Source organism: Anas acuta, chromosome 4 (genome assembly GCF_963932015.1).
Source record: "Anas acuta chromosome 4, bAnaAcu1.1, whole genome shotgun sequence".
NCBI lineage: Eukaryota > Metazoa > Chordata > Aves > Anseriformes > Anatidae > Anas > Anas acuta.
In genome coordinates this window covers 58,502,768-58,521,711 of record NC_088982.1, presented here as the reverse complement: position 1 = coordinate 58,521,711, position 18,944 = coordinate 58,502,768, and the positions used below count along the sequence as shown (strand labels likewise).

General features: G+C 39.6%; 1 protein-coding gene across 4 annotated transcripts in view; it reads right to left on the bottom strand.

Annotated features, from left to right (window-relative positions):
• Nucleotides 1-18,944, bottom strand: part of MTUS1 (microtubule associated scaffold protein 1) — a 111,852-nt gene that overhangs the window by 71,079 nt on the left and 21,829 nt on the right. For 3 of the 4 annotated variants that reach the window (XM_068681473.1, XM_068681472.1, XM_068681475.1), the window contains exons 2-3: nucleotides 11,567-13,798; nucleotides 9,754-9,943 (exon numbers count right to left, since the gene is read on the bottom strand). The exons of the other annotated variant lie outside the window; for it this stretch is intronic. In XM_068681473.1, the coding sequence (XP_068537574.1) occupies nucleotides 9,754-9,943; nucleotides 11,567-13,621 (2,245 nt within the window). In that variant the 5' untranslated portion in view covers nucleotides 13,622-13,798. The remainder of the gene's footprint in view (nucleotides 1-9,753; nucleotides 9,944-11,566; nucleotides 13,799-18,944) is intronic. 4 annotated transcript variants of the gene reach the window in all.

Sequence of the window (18,944 nt, the reverse complement as noted above, 5' to 3'; positions counted from 1 at the left end):
TACATCACAGAACAAGTCTGACAGCTTTCAAACTTTGCACAGAAACAGCAGCTTATTCCATTAATGGATCAACATACCAGAAAACTAACTAATCCAGTCCAGTCAAAAATTCCTTTTCTAAATAGCCTCTTAGTGAAATAAGGTAAAAATTAAACTACACAACCAATCCCTCCTGACTGTCACCACCCCTAAAACAAAACAAAACAAAAAAAAACACAAAAAGTCTGCTGCACGAACACTGCAGGTTAGGTTCGTCTGACTCCATAAGTTAAAGGTTTACATTTTTACATTTGTACCTTTTGGAAGAAATGCTGCTGCTAAGCTGCATTTTATGGTTTAAAGGTGAGGGCAGCATGCCCAATTGCTATAGTGACAGGCTCTAAATTCATTCACTTCAAAAGACACAGGAAAGAAATCCTGTTTTCTGTACAATGATTTTCACTCAAGAGGGATAGAGGCAAGCATGTGAGAATGCTCAGTCTCCTCCTGTACAGCATGTTCCATATATAAAAAATGGTTTCCAGCCAGCTCAGCTTCTTTGCTGAAGCTGGAATGTGGCAGTGCTCTAAACCAGCTGTGAACTCAAACGCCTTCAAGTGAGCACAGCCAGCTCTACGATGTCCAGCTTCAGAAGCAAGTCAAACAGACGACCTTTGTTTTCTCCTTGGTTTTGCTGCTTGCTGCTTTCCTATAAGGCTTCTGTTAAAATAAGTACTCAAGCACACAAATACATTTTTCAAAAGCTGTCCTTGAAGAATTTCTTTTAAGTCATGATACAAGATCATTAAGCAGTTACTCTAGGTGTTATTTCAAACTGTAACAATGTTTTTAAGAAAGTAGCTTAAAAAGTACCATTCCCTAAGCAAGGAGTAGCACAGAATTAAATGAAACGGTTTTGAAGATGAAGACAGTAAGATATGGTTTATAAACAGAAGTACTGGAAACACACAAAAGCAGGATATTTAGTGAACCATTATGATAAAGACAACAAGCAGTATCATCAAAGTAGCTGGCTTTCATCAGTTATTTAATCTAGTCATTGAAGTAGAACACTAAAAATATCACATTCCTCTACAGTGAAATAATAAACTGGCAATTCTTTAGAAAAAAAAATCTCTACGCAACAACTACATTATATCAAGTACGGTGAAGTGGTTTTGTACTGGAATGGAAATAAGCAAGGAACATAGCCCATTTTTCAAGTAGTTCTGAAATCGGATTTCACATCCTTACTCAAATAGCAATGCTCTCATGTGAATCCTACATAGATGGTTATTGTTCAGAATAAACTAAGACTTCCTCTAAATAGCGCTGGAACAAAAAAAAATTCACGTCAAGAAAATGAACACATGCTTGTAGTGAGTAGCTTGGGACAACACTCACAACAGGCAGATTTTAAAGGTAAATATGCATTTACCAGTTCTGAAATTCAGTATTCACTGTTTCAAACCATACTGACCCATCTCAGATCTGTAACTGAGCATACAGCAAATCGCATTCAGGGAGCTATGTGACACTTGGAAATGAATGGTCAGAAGCCTTTTCCAAACAGAAACTTAAGGCAGACTTAGTTCACAACAGGTTTTCAGAGGGTTTTTCTTTTTGCTTTTGTTTTTTAATGCTAAAGCTGATAACATCAGTTAGTTCTGGGTTTTCATTGCCATATTATCTAAATACATTACATTTTAGACTTTTGTCTTATGCTTTTCTGACTTTTCTTCTACAAGTATAAAAATACAGAGAGGTCCATTTCAAAAGTGCTAAACACTTCAGCTTTCAAAAATTATTTTATGCTTAATAAACTTAAACAGTTTAAGTCTATGGTACAAGTGTTTTGCAAAGCCAGGGGAATAAATCTTTAAGAGAACACTATTTTTTGGGTGTCTATTGATAGGCACAAATAAATCATGCAAAGACAAATTGGACTTTGCTGTTGTTTCCATTGCAGTAGACTGATCTTTAGATAGATATAAGTGTTTGTGATTTTTTTTTTTAACACTGCCAAGTAGCAGCAACAGCTGTAAGATTCATCAGCCATTCAGCAATACTAGTTACATTGTTATACACCAGTCAGTGTTCCTTTGAGGAATAATAACTGGTTATAGTGTACTTCAGTAGTGTAGTGTATTTTCTACTGGTAGAAATCTTTTTAGTTCTCTCCCCCGTTGAAAGCATCAAGCTACTACCAAAAGAGAAGGTAGAAGACAGCTATGTTATATTGCTAGTAATACTGCAGCTGCTAAACACAAACACGAAGATAGGGAACGTTAAGTTCATGCTGGGTCTTCAAGTATTTATATAAAAGAGATTTATTTGTTTAGGGGATAACAACTGATCAGAGAACAGTTCACACATTAAGGCAAGACCCACTTCCCTATCTGATGTAGACTCCCACAGCGTTGTTCCCTCCATCACTAATCACCAGGAATGTGCTCCTCTTTGGCACAGATACCAACGAGCCAGAAACAAGTTTGTGCCAAAACCAAAACTGGGCTGCCAGCAGTCACATGGGTATTCACATGTTTCTCCCCTTGCAGCCCAATAATCTCAGAGTGAAACTGAAAAGCGATCCTTAGTGCTGTAAAGCATTTTGCTCTTGTTAACTGATAATAAAACCAATCCTTTTCACCCTCTCAAGCACTTCACAACTTCAGAATTGTTTGCCATCTTGCTACCTGCTATACTCACTCAATTTTATTTTTTTTTAGGTTTTATTTTTATAGACTAAACTAGAGAAGACCCACTAAAGATCATATCCATGCAGTTGCACTGTCATCTCTTATGACCACAGGCAAAACCAGCCTCCAAACAGTTCATTTTATGCCAGCTTCCAAAGGCAACTGTATGGTGGTGGCCAGACTTGCCCATTTCAGCTGTACCAAGAGACTGCTGGAAGTTGTTTGCATCCCAATTTAAGCAAAAAAACAACTAGCAGTTTTTGGAAATTTTCAGCTGTTTAGTAGTAATGGGCACAGGGAAGAGTCAAAGCAACATAATACGAAGAAATCTGAGCCAAAAGAAAGCCACCAACCACAACCAATCATGCTTTTCATTATTTTCCTTCATGCCTGTATCATAAACCCCTTAGTGTTATGCACCAAACATTTGTTGATAATTTACAACTTTTAAAAAAAATCTACATTATTTATAAATATTTTAAATTTTCTATTGCAGGAATTACATAGTACATACCTTGCATGAGAACGAACCTCACTGCAGCAAAATGTAAATACAATTTTCTTCAGGATGACAAGGATTTCTGTTTCTCTCCTCCTTTACCCCACCCAGAGAGAATTCAGAACTAACCAGTAAAGGTGAAGAATTATTTGAAGACACCTCAGCATGTCCTTGCAAGTAAATGACTAGGTACCTAGAAATTCCCCTGCAGGGAACTGGTGCACACCTTACTCCTAGAGGAGAATATTCTTATAGATACATACATATTTCTGACAGCCTTCACATGTGGACTGGTAGTATCAGTCTCTGCAGGTATGATCATGTTTCTTGCTACAGGTATAACTCATTAAAATCCCAACGTGGCTAGTCACAAGTTATGTGTAAAAAGCCTGGGAACTTATGTGAAAACTTAACTCCTTATGTATGGTCACTCTGGCACCAGAAACAAAGCTGACAAGAAGAAATGCTCCCTTTTGGAAGCTGGAAGTTAACAGATGTGTAATGCATTCAACAGAATACTGGAAATATCAGTCTTTGGAATAAAGATCATTTAAGTTTATCCTCAAAATTTGCCATCACTTCTTCTCCTGCTCCCCAAAACAAACAAACCTCAAAGCACCATCTCTAGGACTACTAAGCCAGAAATAAATCAGTCAACTTGTTTGTAAGTTATTTGTTGTAACAGATCCCATGTTACTTCAAAGCCAAAAAAAAAACTTCTGTTTCTGCTCATTTCTCATAAACCATTTGACTTAAAACTAGGAAATAACAAAATGGGTGTTTTTATGCTGAATCCTATATAAGGTTTATGAAGTATTAATAACATTTACTGCACGGTAAGAGAGCACCTCGTTCATGAAATATAAGGAAATGAAATAAATACAGAAATTATAGCAAGCTTTTCCACTAGTGTACATAGTCAAAACTAGTCATAGTCAAAAGGAAATCGATTGTGTGTACTTCAGATTACATCATTTTACGTCTCCTTTCGGGCCTCGAAATGAGAGCCAACCATTCTGTACATGAACAACCAACACTTGCAGCAGAGGCTTAGAGATCAATACTGGCGTGAGGATACACACTGCATCGGGCAGCTTCCAGCAAACCATTCCTGTTGAGGATGATCAGGAATGGAGGGCAAAGTGGAAAGGAAACAGTAGAAAAGCCCATCTCAAGCTATGAGATTTCAAAAGGCAGGAATCTTGCAGGTATCACCTTCTAAGCCCTCACAACTAATGCTGCTTCCTAACCTCTCATGCATTGATCAGCTGGAAAAGGTTCCTTCAAGTCCATTAAAGTTTTCAGCCATTTTATACTGAAAATTAGAAGATAGCTGGTTATGAGACATAGTCACCATGCAGCAGGACTCTCTGGGCGAAGATGACCAAAGACTATTATTATAGACAAGATTTCTCTATCAAACCAGATGCCTTCTTCCCCAAATCACTTACAGAAGAGTGAGCTCAAAGAAAAGGAACAAGCAGAATGGCTCAGAGAAGTCACCTGCTCTTGGTGAAAAAACACAAGGCAGGTCATGTCATTTATAAGCCTGCTACAGACAAACCAAGTTTCTCCCCATGGACATGTCACAGCATTGTCCTTCCAGCAGGAAGGATTCCCCAAGGTCCCCTCTGTTAGCAGGCTCTGGCTGGATAACACTGAGCTCAGACAGAGGCAAGCTTCACGTGATACTACAGACACATCTTATACTCCACAGAAACCCATGTATTAGTTTCCCCCTTCCCACACTTTCAAAGGAGGATATGGGAGTTTTAAGTTCATTTTACACAGGCTTTAATTACCATAATGGAGCACCACGCATATTAAAGAAAGAAGAAGGGACCAATTAAACCGGACAAATGATGATCTTGTTCAAGTTAGTGTACAGGGAACCTGCTTTTAAGATCCATAAAAAGAGGCTGACTGTTTGGAAGCGGGAGGATGGAGGGAAGCATAAAGAAAGAGTGACTGTAGCTACATCTTAAATGTTATTTGCAGATTTGCTCATGGGAAAGTATATGGATACCTTTACAGGTTAACTCCCCAGTACCAGCATTTTGAGAAAGTCCCGAGGGTTTCAGGGCAGAGAACCTGGAAGTTATGTTTGCTTTTTAAAATATTTTGTTTCCCCTTGGAAGCATGTCAATACAACTTCAAGTCAGATGGTAGATAGCAGGAATGATAAAGCTGAGAAGTAATTTGCAGTAACTATGTTTGGTTTATTTCCTGGTTCAGTGTCAGAAAAGAAATTCAGGGACTGCGGGAATGCTTTCTGAAACTAAGTTGTTTTGGTTCTGCTTCACTAGTATTGTGAAAGGCTACACCAAGAAGTTCTGAATTACCAAGTTCATATCCATGTTGCCAGCTGCATAAAAACCCACTGAAGCCATTTGGTTTCAATTTTCTATCTGAAAAGCTCTGCTTTGTGCAATAAATGGCAGCAGTCTTAATGTGTTATAGCCTGTTCTAGTTTTAACTTGGAAGCTTCTCTGAATTACACATCTAAGTGTAAGATCAAGCCAAAAATTCAATAGAAGGAATTTAGCAATTACAAAGTAACAAGCAAATCAGTATTTCAAAGTATCACTAAAACTTTCTGTGGTTTAATGCGACTTAAGTACTTTTGCTGTAGCACACGGGGAATTATTTTATCTACTTGCAGCACTTCAGAAAATCTCTCAGGATGACCAACTTTTAAGAAGGACTCATTTGTCCAAGATCTTCAAGGAAAAATAGAATTCACAATGTTAAGCTTCTCTTTACCCAAGCTTTCATTATGCAAGAGAGGAGGAAGCAGTAGCACTGGCTTACATCCATGCAAAAGACAACTAAACAACAGGACAATAGTTCTGCTAATTAGATGGTACTGACATAAAATCAGAGAAAAAAAAAATGTACCTAGAGCATCAGAAATAAATGTCAGATCATGACCTACACCTCAGAAAAGTAGACAAAAGAATTTGGTTACAACAGTGATTTACACATCTTTCATTCATTTCAGGAAGTCTTAACAGTAAATGGAAAAATAATACTTCTGATATCCCCAAATAGTTCCAATTATGCATAAGGCATGACAAAGCTCTCATAGCTAAGACATCATCAACAACGTAAGGTTTCACACAATGGGAAATAACTGAAAGCCATGTTGTAATTATAGGGAAGAAATACAGGTGAAGAAAATCAGAATATGTGCAGGTAAAGCTCAATTCCTTTACAAACTTACTGGTCGATGTAGTCAGCACTATGAGAAAAAAATGCAGTGCTAGACATTTATGCTTTAGGTCTAAAACTCAGACTGTCACAGTGCTTTACGTGCATTTGCTCATAGCAGCTGGCAGTACAATTTGAAGTGACCTTCCATGGGACACCAAAGCTCCTTGACTTCTCCAGTCTCCCCAGACCTCTCTTCAAGTCAAAGACAGACCTAACTTTTCCCAAACCCTACTACCCCGACTATTAGTGGGATATTACTCTACCACTGTGGTGGTTATGGATATCCAATTAGAAGGCTGTGTGCTTTTGCTGGGAATGAAAACAATAGTTGCTTTCATTTCTGGCTGATTCAAAGTCCTAAATGAAGACTCCGAAATTACCCACGCCCTCCAGTAAGAACCAAGGGACTCCAACACTTCATTCTGTGTCTTCAATTTTTGTATGTGTTTTTACCAACAGAAACAAGAACCAATTTCTAATTCATCAAAGATTCAAAATTCCAGTCAAGATGCACTAATACGGGTAAACAGTAGTCATCAACCATTTTGGAAAATGTCATTAAAATTATTTCTAGCTTAATGTGCTCTTCAAATAACCCCAAAAATATATAATGCTTGAACGTGAGTTTTCCCCTCTACCGTCTCCTGTCCAGGAAAGGATCAGGGAATTTCCCTAGAACACTTTTCCTACTGGTTTACTATGCTACCTCCAAAAGGTTCATTTTATTCACAAGCGGAAAAAATACTAAAGTGTCAACTCCTGCCAAGTAAGGAGGATCTTATAATTGGCATATTACAGGTGGCATTTTTTTCTTTTATTTCTTGGTAGTAGGGAAGTTTCCTGCTTCCCAGTCAAAATGACAATCTATTGCTCACAAGCTCTTTATTATTCTGAGAATAATACACACAAATACATTTTGGACAGACTGACTGCTGCTCTCCCGCACCATGGTTTAGTGGGGACTGTTAGTGTTAGGTCAGAGGTTGGACTCGATGATCTTGAGGTCTCTTCCAACCTAGAAATTCTGTGATAAATGTGAGATGACACGTGAGATACACGTGAGCTACACCATCACTTCTTTTGTTCAAAGCATCCCATGGACTCACTACAGAGCACATTTTCCTGCCCAGCTATCCAAATACACCCAGCAACTGGTTAAGAATTAGCTGAACCAAGTTGCTAGGATTCATACATTTAAGACTCAACTTGACAAACTTCAGAACAACCTTGTCTGAATTCAGTGCCGATCCAGTTACAGGCAGTGGAAGCTGTGCTAGGTGACCTCCAGAAGTCCTTTCCATCCTGGATTTAGCTAGCCTGGCTATAGCCTGAAGAAAGCCTAACAGCAAACAACTGCACAGCTACAGAACAAGTTATTTATCTGTGCTGCTGAAACATTACCAAGGTACAAGTTTAATACTGAAGTGTTCAAATAGCTTGAACTTGGATAAATCGTTATTCCCTACATCAAGCTAAACTAACAGGGAATTGTTTCATTTACAAGGTACCTCTCGTCCACAGTAAGTGTCTGTATGGTTTTACCTCAAAAAAATTAAAAAATGAATGGAGGTACACATCTCTGGGCAGGGTTTCACCTGAAAGGTATCTTGAAAGGCCTGATCACCTGAAAGGCCTGGTAACACAGCAGGGCTTTGATAGCAAAACCAAGCAACTCTTTCCTCTCCTCATCCATACTTCCCCCACCACTGCTTGCCTCATTTGATTTCTACCAGTACCATGTTTACCAGAAAGCAAGGAAAAACATTTAAGAATTTGACAAGGGAAGTTTCCTTGACATGGCAAGTTAACCTGATACAATTTAATGTATCAAATCCAACTTTGCAGCACCAAAACACAGCATTAGCAAAATTAAGGACGATACGTGCTATGAGCTGTGGGCATTGGCAGGGGGATAGGAAAGGATATTGAAGAAAAATTACCCTCATGAGCAACACTGAGGTTCCAGTCTTTTCTGATCATAATGCACAAGTCTGAAATATTGTAGTGCTGCTTCATGCTTTCATCTTAAGCAGACAGTTTCCAACAGGAAAAACTTGGAAGGTACTCTACTGAATACTGCAATTCTAAGATACAGTGAGCTATAGAGAGACATTCTTTAGCTAATGAAACTCGGGGAGAAGAAGTTTTTATTACCAATAGCACAAGTCCCCCCTTCATTAAAAAATAAACAGGTGTACTTTCAGAAGCAGAAGTCATACTTAAAACCAGCCGTTCTACACATATTTACATGTACAGCAATGGTGTCATAAAGCTGCTGTGGATTAATAACCTAAGGGACAAAAATATACCTATACCCATCTAATTTCTTCTAATACTATGGTTACAGATAGAACTATAAACTGAAATTTTAAGTGTGGCCACAAATCTTCCAAAAACTCAGTGACTTACAGGTACCTAGCTCACTAAGCAAATCCTTCACATCAGCAAGGCTTAAATCAGAGAATGAACTAAATCCACTTTGTTTGAGAGACTTATACCATAAAGTACGACAGATACAGATTTTATCACATTTCACCACCTGTATGCAATTAAGGGGAGTATTTTGGACTCTTGTATAATCTTGGATTGGGTGGGTAAAAAACAGGTTTTGCTGGGTATAGCTGGGTGTGCACACTTTTCAAATTACAGTGTCTTGTAGTGTAGTCATTTATAGCCAGGCTACCTTTGCAATTAGATATATTGCCACACTTGTTTTTTTAAAAAAGCACATAATTTACAAGAGCATTTCTGAATCTCTACAGTGCAATTACAGAATGTAGCTTGCAGTCACCAGATCTGAACAGCAGCCTACAGAGTAATTTTGAGATTTTTTCCCACCTCAGTATAAATCAGTCTGAGCTTAATTGGAGACTACTGCTTGAGCTGCTAATCATGTTCTACCCTTCCTAGAAACTGTACAGATACTTTGTCCAACCTAATTTTGATAAATGTTACATCCTGAAATAGGGCTCCTTCCCCTTGGAATAGCATACAGTTGCTTATTGTCAAAGCTTTGTGCCTGAGCTGTATATTATCTCCTTTTCACATTCATAGCTTTTGAGGAATTTCAGTTGTACTTCCACTAAGTTTTGGTATATAAACAAACTACAAATAATGTTTCAATACTGTTTCTTCTAATAGAACCACACATCCCTAAACACACTCCTTAAAAGATGAGATTTTAAGATGATTAGGTAGAACCTACCTTTGTTTTAAGCCTCAAAGTACCAATTTAGATAGAATCACATTTAACACCAAAAAAGCAGATCCGTTCCAACACAAAAACAAAACAAAGATTGCATGTAATGTCTTAACTTTAAGAAACTGTCAAAGTGGTAGCATTCCAGTCAAAAATTGTCTTACCAGAGCTTGATGATAGAACAGTTCCTTTCTGAGAAGGTGCTTTAACTGTGCAGGTATTTTTGTTTTCACCTCCTCTCTTCAATACGGAGGGCACCATTTTAACCTTGGATGCTGATACAGCTCGTGGCATGACTGAGACTTTCTTTGGTGTATTTTTCCCTTCTGCTGTCCCGTCTTTCACAGAAGACATCTGTTTTAAAACAAACAAACCCCCCAAAAAAAAAACAAAACACAAAACATGACCACTATGAGAAGCTGTTTCCCTTTCTAGCATCTGTAATGAAAAACTGACCCCACAGGTAAGGGACGTGCTTAGCTGTTTGCTGCTACATGGTCCACCAAAGAAGCAGTCAGCAACATCACCTATACTTCAGAACTTCAACGACTCTCTTAAATGGCTTCCAGTGACACAAAACTACAAGTTTGAAGATAGTCACTGATAATGACCAACATGTTAAAGAGCTTACAGAGGCTATTTAATATCACTTTCTTCCTTCCTTGCCCCTCCAAGCTTTAATTGAGCCATTTGACTGTATGACTGTACCTAATCTCAAGACGAATTCTTTACCAAGCATCTACACAAGTTAATGCACTAAAATGTTAGTTGTCACATACAACCCAAAACTTCCCAGCCACTGTTACAGGTTTCCTGGCCTAGATCTTAAGGCTGGGCAGAGGAACATGTAAACCCTTTCACATTCAGGTGCCAAAAACTATCAATTCAGGACAAGTTTAAAACAACTGGTTTATAGGTTGTTTTCTCCTACCTCTACCTTTTATACAAATTCTTATATATCATTAACTGTACCATACCCTGCCTAGGTTACATTGGGTAAAGAGATTTTTGCCAACCCAACCCCAAAGCTCTTCCTTTCTTTCCTACAATTCCTTTTCTTTGAAACCTCTTTCCAAGGTATTTGAAAGCAGCACATTGCTCCTGACAGGTAGCTGACTTGTCTGAAAATGTTTCCCAACCCGTCCTGCACACATACCTTCCGGCCAGGAAGTTCGCACCTTCCAGTTGGCCAACTGCCCGAAAAAAAGGCATCCACCTTCTGCATGAAGAGTGGATCCGGGCTACTCCAACTATTCTAATGAGTCCCATTATTACTCAAATAAACAAACTCCCAAATTATTCAAAGCAGACAGTGAAATTTAGAAGTTAAAAATGCTTCGCCAAATTGTTGGTCGTGGGGTTTTGTGTTACATGATGTTGTTAATATATGCAGACATTCCTATATGTAAATTTTAGAAGTATGTTTTAGAATTAAAATATGCTTTGAAAGAAAAAATATTACTGCAAACAGTAATTTATCTCTAAGATCTATCTAAAATTACAGTACCACTAGAATTATCTTGATAAAAGTTATATTAGAAGTTATATTTGTAGAAATCTTAAGAAGTAACACTACATGATTTTACTAGCTAGACTGTAATTTAGATGTGTGCTTTTACTAGAAATCTTACTGACAGCATTGCATTACTGAGACTTCATGTAAAGCTTTTTATACTATGGAAGAAGATGAAGGCTACAGACACTATAAAGCACTTAAAGTAAGCCACTTAATGGTTAAGTGCTTACTGTTTAGATAGAAGTTCAGCAGTTTGTAAAAAATTTGTATTTCTTCTCTCCTTTTAGCAGGAAGATATTCCAGCCCAGAAATCAATGTCACAACTGCTGTTGCAGACACAAAACCCATCCCTCAGTTCCCATTCAGCACTGTGCAATGCAGACCCCCCCCCGGCCTTCTATTTTTTTTTTTTCCCAAACGTACAAAACATATCATCAAATAATTGAATTTTAAAAGCTTACCACAGGAACAGAGCACAGGTCAAACGTTTCATTTGCCACATCTTTTAACAACGGTGCTTCTGGAAGAATTCCCATGTTGTCGTTTTGCTCCTTTTCACCTCCCGTCGGGTGGATGTTTTCAGCAGAGGGCTGCATTAACAAGTTTGAACTTTCCATTTTATCGCTCCGCATCTCCTTGGAGCCCTCCACGCATGTTGGAAGCGCGGCAGAGAGCGAGGAGCATGCTGAAGCGGTAGCGCCTGCCTTGCCAAGGTCTTCCGGGTTCTGCTTCAACACAGGTGTCTTTGAAGCCCTGTGGGAAGCGTTTCGGGGATGTGTTGTGGCGTGTACAACTTGGCTAGCGAAGAGGTGTTTGTTAAGATGTAGCTTATGGGGCTTATTCACAGGCAATTCCACTTTAGTATCTTTAGTGAGATCTATTTTCCTTTTCAGGACTTTTACAGAAGGGGACAATTGCCTTGGGGAAGCAGCTAGTGAGGATGAGGAGGTGGCTGACAGCTGGGGGGACTGAGGAGACTGTTTTAAGGGTGCAGCCTCTCTTGGCTGCAGCACAGGCCTAGACATAACCTTTGGCTTGACATTCTTGAAATTAGGTTTGGGAAAACTAACAATCTCAGACTTCCTCGCTTTGGTTATTGTTGACGCAACAGGAGACCTGCTCGATGTTTTTCCTGTAATTTGACCTAAATTAGCTTTAAGCAAAGGACTTCTGTTTTGTACTCCTATGAACACCTCATTTGGTCGCAGTTTAGTAGACTTGTCTCCAAGTTCTGCCACAGCTGGAACAGAAAAAGTTGTATTTTTTGATTTCTCCTTAGGAGTTGAAGTAAATAGAGCAGAATCTCTTTCATCAGCCAAAGGACTGAAGACCACAAAAGTTGCTTCACATTTCAGCTCAGGCAAAGCAGCCCTCTTTAGTTTTGGTACGCTGCAAGGTGTCGTTTCAGACACAGAAGGGGTGTTGTGCATATCTTGAAAAGCAGCATTTCCAGAGATGCTTTGTTCTTTGGTTAAGGGTTCACTGTTTTTCTTTGATACTTGTTCTCCATCACCGTTATCTACTGGTAAAAGGTGCTCCTTATTTACAGAACCATCCTTGCATGTTTCAGCAGTGGAATTCCCAATTTCAGCACATCCAGCAGTATTCTGCGAGGATTTTGCTTGCTGATCTTCGCATGTATTAACACACGGATCTTGCGTACAAGCATCTATACATCCAGCAGCTAGTTTTCCAGATGGTGCTTCTGCTTCCTGTGATGCTCTGTCAACGTTGTTAGTGTTTTCTATGTAGTGTTCAACACCTACAGAGGCAGGACAAGGTACTTCAAGTTCAGAATAGACATCTGGGCTTCCTGAAGCCACTATCGTAAAGGAGAAATTCGGGATTTTTTCTGAGCTGATTGCACCAAGTTTCGCTCTTGTAAATACTTCATCAGAAGAGCGTTCACTCAGATGCACATCATCATTTTGATCAGTTTCCACAGTTCCACCTATAACGCTAGTAACATCCAATGTGCTCAGGTGGCAGCGTACGCTGTCTTTTATCACGGACTGCACGTTCTGCTCTGAAGCAGGAAGAGGTAATGCACAGTTTGAGTCAGACTGACTGTAAGGCACCAATTGTTCAAGACTCTGATCTTGCATTTCTGCCACAGCCACATTATCTTTCAAGAAGTTTGCCATTTCTTTCAAGTCACAGTTCAAAGGATACACACAGGTCTGCCCCGTCACAGAAGACTTGCATGCAGCATCTGTATCTCCCAAGAGACCTCCTGTGCAGTTATATTTACCAGGCATCATCTGTAGATGATGTGTGTCAATATGCTGCTGTTTTAAAAGAATACTTCCAAAGTCACTCTTATCTTCAAGAACAGTATCATCTTCATGCTTAGTTGCTATATTTTGGTCAGTTGAATTACCATGCAATTTGGTGGCACAATTGTTTGAGGAAGGTGTAGCTTTGTCACATGCGTAATTATTTCCATTTTCATCCCTTATAAGTATGGAAGACTTCAAGCCATTCTTTGCTTTGTCATCTGACTTTTCAATATTCATTTTGAAGGATAAATTTTAAACTATTTTCATTTTATGCTTATTTAAGATCCCAGAGAATGCAGACTCTACTGAATATCGCAGAAAACAAAAGCTTTTCCCTGGATCATGTCAACTATCCAAAAAGATATTTAAAAAGCAGTTCCCTGCTTTCATACTTTCCAAGAGGATTCAAGAGTTCTAGAATTAAAAAGAAATAAAAAACTATTAGACAAACCAGAACTTTAAGACATTATACATTCTTATTACTTGTGACTTGATTCAAGTGCAGGCATTTTGACCAACTTCCTTTAGGAAGTTAGGCTTTTGCAATGACGATAACCATAAAAGTTTCATTTCTCCAGCCATTTCTCCTCCCGTGGGTGTAAAGCAACTTTTGAACTCTTTGGTCCTCTGCAATCTAGTGTGATTTTAGGGCTGCTTTCCTAGATTCTCAGCTTCTATACAAGCAAAGGAACAAGAAAGGTTAAGCTGTCCAGATACCATCTTCCTGCTGAGACACCAGATGTTCAAATGCCTGCTCATTTTTCCTTCTTCCAACAGCAAGTACCTAACAACAGGGCACGATTCCTCATAAAGCATGTAGTGTTTGGAAGCCAAAAGCTTACATAGGCTCAAAATAAGATTCTATAGAGAAAAATCTGCCCAAACTGAGCACCAGACTGACTGAAGAACCTCTCAGTCACAAGTTGCAAGCAGCTTGGAGAACTCCAGGGAAGAATTGCTCTGCACTTAGCCTGTTCTTACACTCAGCATTTAGCACTGGTTACTGCTGGGGGCAGGACAGAGTTTGGCAAATCTTCAGTCTGACCAAGCATGGTCACATATACATGTGTTCTTATGTACAAATTTGCATGAACATAGAAAATTAAGAGGGATCTAAACTGTAATAATGACAAAACGCTGCTGTGTAAGCATATGTTTAGAGCAGATACCAGAGAAGCAACATAGCAGCAACACTAAGAATCCTAGTGAAGAGAGAGCTTCAGGGCTCATCCCTCGATGAGATGGTAGTGAGCAGTAACAAGCCCAGTGTTTTTCTACTGTGTTAAAGGCCTTTCTCCCTGCATTTTGAGGAAGCATGAACAGCAGAAGCAACTCAAGGTCTTTATGGAGTTTTCCGAAGATACCCGAGCTGAACTGAAGAGAAGACAAGGAGATTCCTAGTTAGCTCTAGTGTTACACCCCAGCACTACTGAAGTAGCCAACAGGTAGATGCACAGAGGACTTTCAGAGTCCCTGGAAAGGAATTTCCTATGTAGCAACAGCCTCCACCTTCAATAAAGAAGACACAAGACTAGCAAAGTGGAGGAACAATCCCAATGATGGCTCCTCTACAGTAAAGAAGAGCTGCATATCATCACCTAAAACCTTACAGAAAGGGAAAGAGATCTCCAGGGGAGAGCAGGGGGAAGGCTGATGTGGCAAAAAGAAAACAAGATTAAAGAAAAGCCCTTGCACCTATAAGGACAAGTGCCTAGAAAGTGCTGAGACTGCATGTACCTACCAAAACCACAAGGCCAAAAAAGGAGACAGATTTGAGAGACGAAATACAAAGCACCCAAAGCAGTCCAATGAGCTCTGTAACATGAGTCCATATGAGAAGTCCCTAGTACCAGAAATGAGACCAGAGCACAGCTGAAAGGTAGGCAAGACAGTGCAGATGTGGAGCAGAAATTCAGATCAGTCAGGAAGAACTGACTCTCTCAGAGCAACAGTGTCTAATGGTGAGGGACAGTTCACTGGATCCACAAGGGAACCAGGACGAAGACTCATTCATTGACAAAGGTCGTAAGGCAGCTTTTCCCAGCTGAAGAACAAGGAAATTAGGCAGGTGTTGAACATCTCCACACATCTGGAGTTCACTTTGCAGGGCCCACAAAGTCTTGAGTATAAAAGCAGCACTCTAGGTAAGTCTGTTCTAGATCTGCAGAAGGTTGTGTGCTCACAGCAGACCAAACACAGATGCGTCTAGCCCACCACCTTTTCTTTACATGGAACTTTTTACTTTCACTCTGAGACAGATACTTAAGGACTATAGAAGGGGGAAAACAAGCCACCAAAATAAGACAGCAGCCCTCTCTCTGCTTCCTTCCAACCCCATTTCCAAAACAAAAGGCACTGAAGATGAAATGCTGGACTAGACAGCTCCTGCTTAAACTCTCCCAGTTCCTTATGGCTGGTCTAGATCCTTTGCATACCCAGTATTATTCAGTCCCCACAGACGCATGAACAATTGTAGCACCCTTATTTTAATCCTCCATTATGAAACGTAAGACAGGTTCAAGAGTTCGTCCACAAAAGTCGTCCCTGGAGGCAGGACAAGAACCTCTCCTGAATATTTTTCCATTGATTTAAGTCAATCACAGAATCAACTTCTGTAAAATGCTTGCAAGCTTTGCTTTCACCGTTGTTTTGACACACAAACTAGTTTCTACTTGTTTGGAGACAAACCCATAACACACAATGCAGCTTGCTCACCTAGTCATGCAACAAGAAGTTGAGATTCCATTTTGCTTTCGCATTAGCTCAGGTGCAAAGAGCATTCTCACCTCTCTCAAAAGCTTCTACACTACAGAAAATGGGGAACTCCACTATGCCAACTAGCAAGACTCAGGTCTCAAGAATTTAAAGAATGACATCTTAGCTTACCTTATGGATTGCTAAGACACCAACATTTGAAACACAAGAGACGCAGCTATGTAAACCTTGGTATAATCAATGCTTAAGAAGCTCCAAGAAAAATAAAAGCAGCTTTGAGACCAAATAGAAAAATCAATAAGTGAGTTTAAGTTGCATATACATATGTGTACATGCACAGATAGCGTTCTGTTTGCTCAGTCCACCATTAACTACAACATATACAAATACATACTTCTGATTTAACTATTTCAAAGCTGATTCTCACTTCAGTAATCCATTAAATCAGCTTCAAATACTGCTTCGTATCCACATTTAGAGTCCAAAAGTGTCTTTCACAGAAAGTGAGACATTTCTAAGGCTTAACTAGAGCATATAACAATTTGTAACATAAGTTAACATTACTCCTCAAAAAACTTACATTCTGTAGCTCTGCAGGCAGGGTTCATATGTTCAAAACACATTCATCAGGCTTACAAGCTTCCTGGAGGCAAGAAGTTCTTTACATTTATGACCTGCTACACTAGGTCAAATGATGTTAACCACAGCAACTGCTTCCTCTATGAGTGGTCAGTAGCAAATAGGCAGACAAAATATTTGTCCTTCCCAAGAATATTCTTTCCCAGGAATACATTGGTCCTGACAAACTAATGGACTTAGGGAATTACCTGAACTAAATACTACTACTAAACTCATTTTGAGTTTATTTATCAAGCCTCTAGTTATTTCCCTTCCTCAACATACATAGAAGAGCTTGTGGGAATAGAAGCATTGCTGTGGAAAATAAGGGAAGGGAGCTTGGCAAGCAAATTCTAAAAAGACAAGAGACCAGCTGCCAGTGGCCCCAGATTCAGGAGAGGTACACTACAACATGCAGAACAGGGTTCAGAGCACGATTTTGCAGCTTCTACTGATCTACAAGGCTAGGGCAGTTTGCATGTGCACTGTAAAAGTAACGGGGGACAGACAGTGACTGGTTCAGTGCTGGGTAAATCGGAGCCAAAACCATAGCAATTAGTATAAATAAGTCAAGCTGCAAGTTTCCAAATTACTACAAGAATGCAAGTCAGCTTGCAGTACTCTCGCAAGGCAATTAGGCTTTTCCTGGTGCTCCATCTGGAGCTGGGTGCTTTCAGCCACGTATTCCTAGCACTCATGCCAACCCAGCAGCTATGTTGGCATGTTCTGTACCACAGCGGGTGGGGGGGGAAGATCTGAAAGTCAAGGGTGTGCTCCTACGAGCAGGAAGGCAGGCTAGAAGTGTTCCCTGCGTAACCTGAGTTATTTCCCATCCTGATGAATCTGGGTCTGTGCTAATTCATGCTATGAGGAAAGAGGATGTTAAGCTTCTGGAACAACTTCACCCAAACATTTATAACATTACAAGTGCAACATGCTCCTAGAAATGAATTACAAGAAGTGCTCATCTGGTAGTATCACCACGTGCCTAAGAACTCACAATACCATCAGTGTTGGCACTAGAGCTAAGCAACTTCTTTATGCGTTAGTCAAAGTCATTTGAAAAATCAAGATCAATGTGAGACACTTGCCACGGTAAGCAGAAATAACGCACAAGTTCAGTTAGGCTGCCGTCTCTATTTCCAAGTTCAGGCTGTTGTTTGTAAGCAAGAAGAATCAGCCATTCCAATGGATCAATACAGCATCTTGGTAAGAGAATTTTGCATCCTTTAAAATAAAAATCAGAAGTTGGGGATTATTAAAGTATGTTCTGGGAGAACTCTGCATTCAGAAGTGGAAGACTGGTCCAGTGACTTTTTTTAAAAGTAAAATAAATGCCTCTCTTACTTAGTTACCTAAAGACATTAAAAAAAAAAAAAAAAAAAGTCTAAAACTGGGATCTAGCATTGGGGTATTTGGAAGTACAACTGCCTGACGAGGAAGTTCTGCACATTCACGCCTTTCCCTGGTGTTTAACAGCACCAGGCCAGGTGAAACTCGCGGAAGTAAGAGATAAGCACACACAAGCTGGTGACAAACCCTAGCTATAAAGGCAGCACAAGTAAGCAAATGTATTTTATTATTTGAGATTAAGCGCATGATCAAACAAAACCAAAGCCACCTATTTGAACATGCAGGTCAGAATCCCAGCAAACCTCTCACTTGGATATTCTGGGACTTTCCATTGCTGGGACTTAACCAGGCACTCATTCTTAGCTTCGTTAAGACAGTATTCATTGCTACAAGCAGCACAGGGATTTCAAACTGGGGTGCAATACATGACTGCAATACACGGTCTATTATATACTTATCTAGCACTAGCTTAGCAAATGCTACTAGGAACAAGGACTGTGCCTGGTTTTCCATGAGATCAGTATTCAGCCTGTCACTTTTGAAACTTGTAAAAATGACATTGTTATTACATCCCAGTTAAATTACAGTCACAAACTTTTCAATATGATTTTTTGGGTTTTTAATGTGTTTCCCCTCCAAGCCCCTCCAGCTTTATCAAAATTGGCATTTTTATCAGCAGCAACCTAAGTTCCTATACAAATAAGGATTGATTTTCAGGTTGAAATGAAAGCAGGGAGCTAAAACTCAAACAAGAAAATAGCACGTTTATTACAACACTTCCCGGGAAGGTCAAGGTTCAAGTCCTCCTTTTTGAGAGATCTGATTGAGCAGCAGAGCACAAACAGGACTGGGACCAGCCAAGCCTGATGCTCAC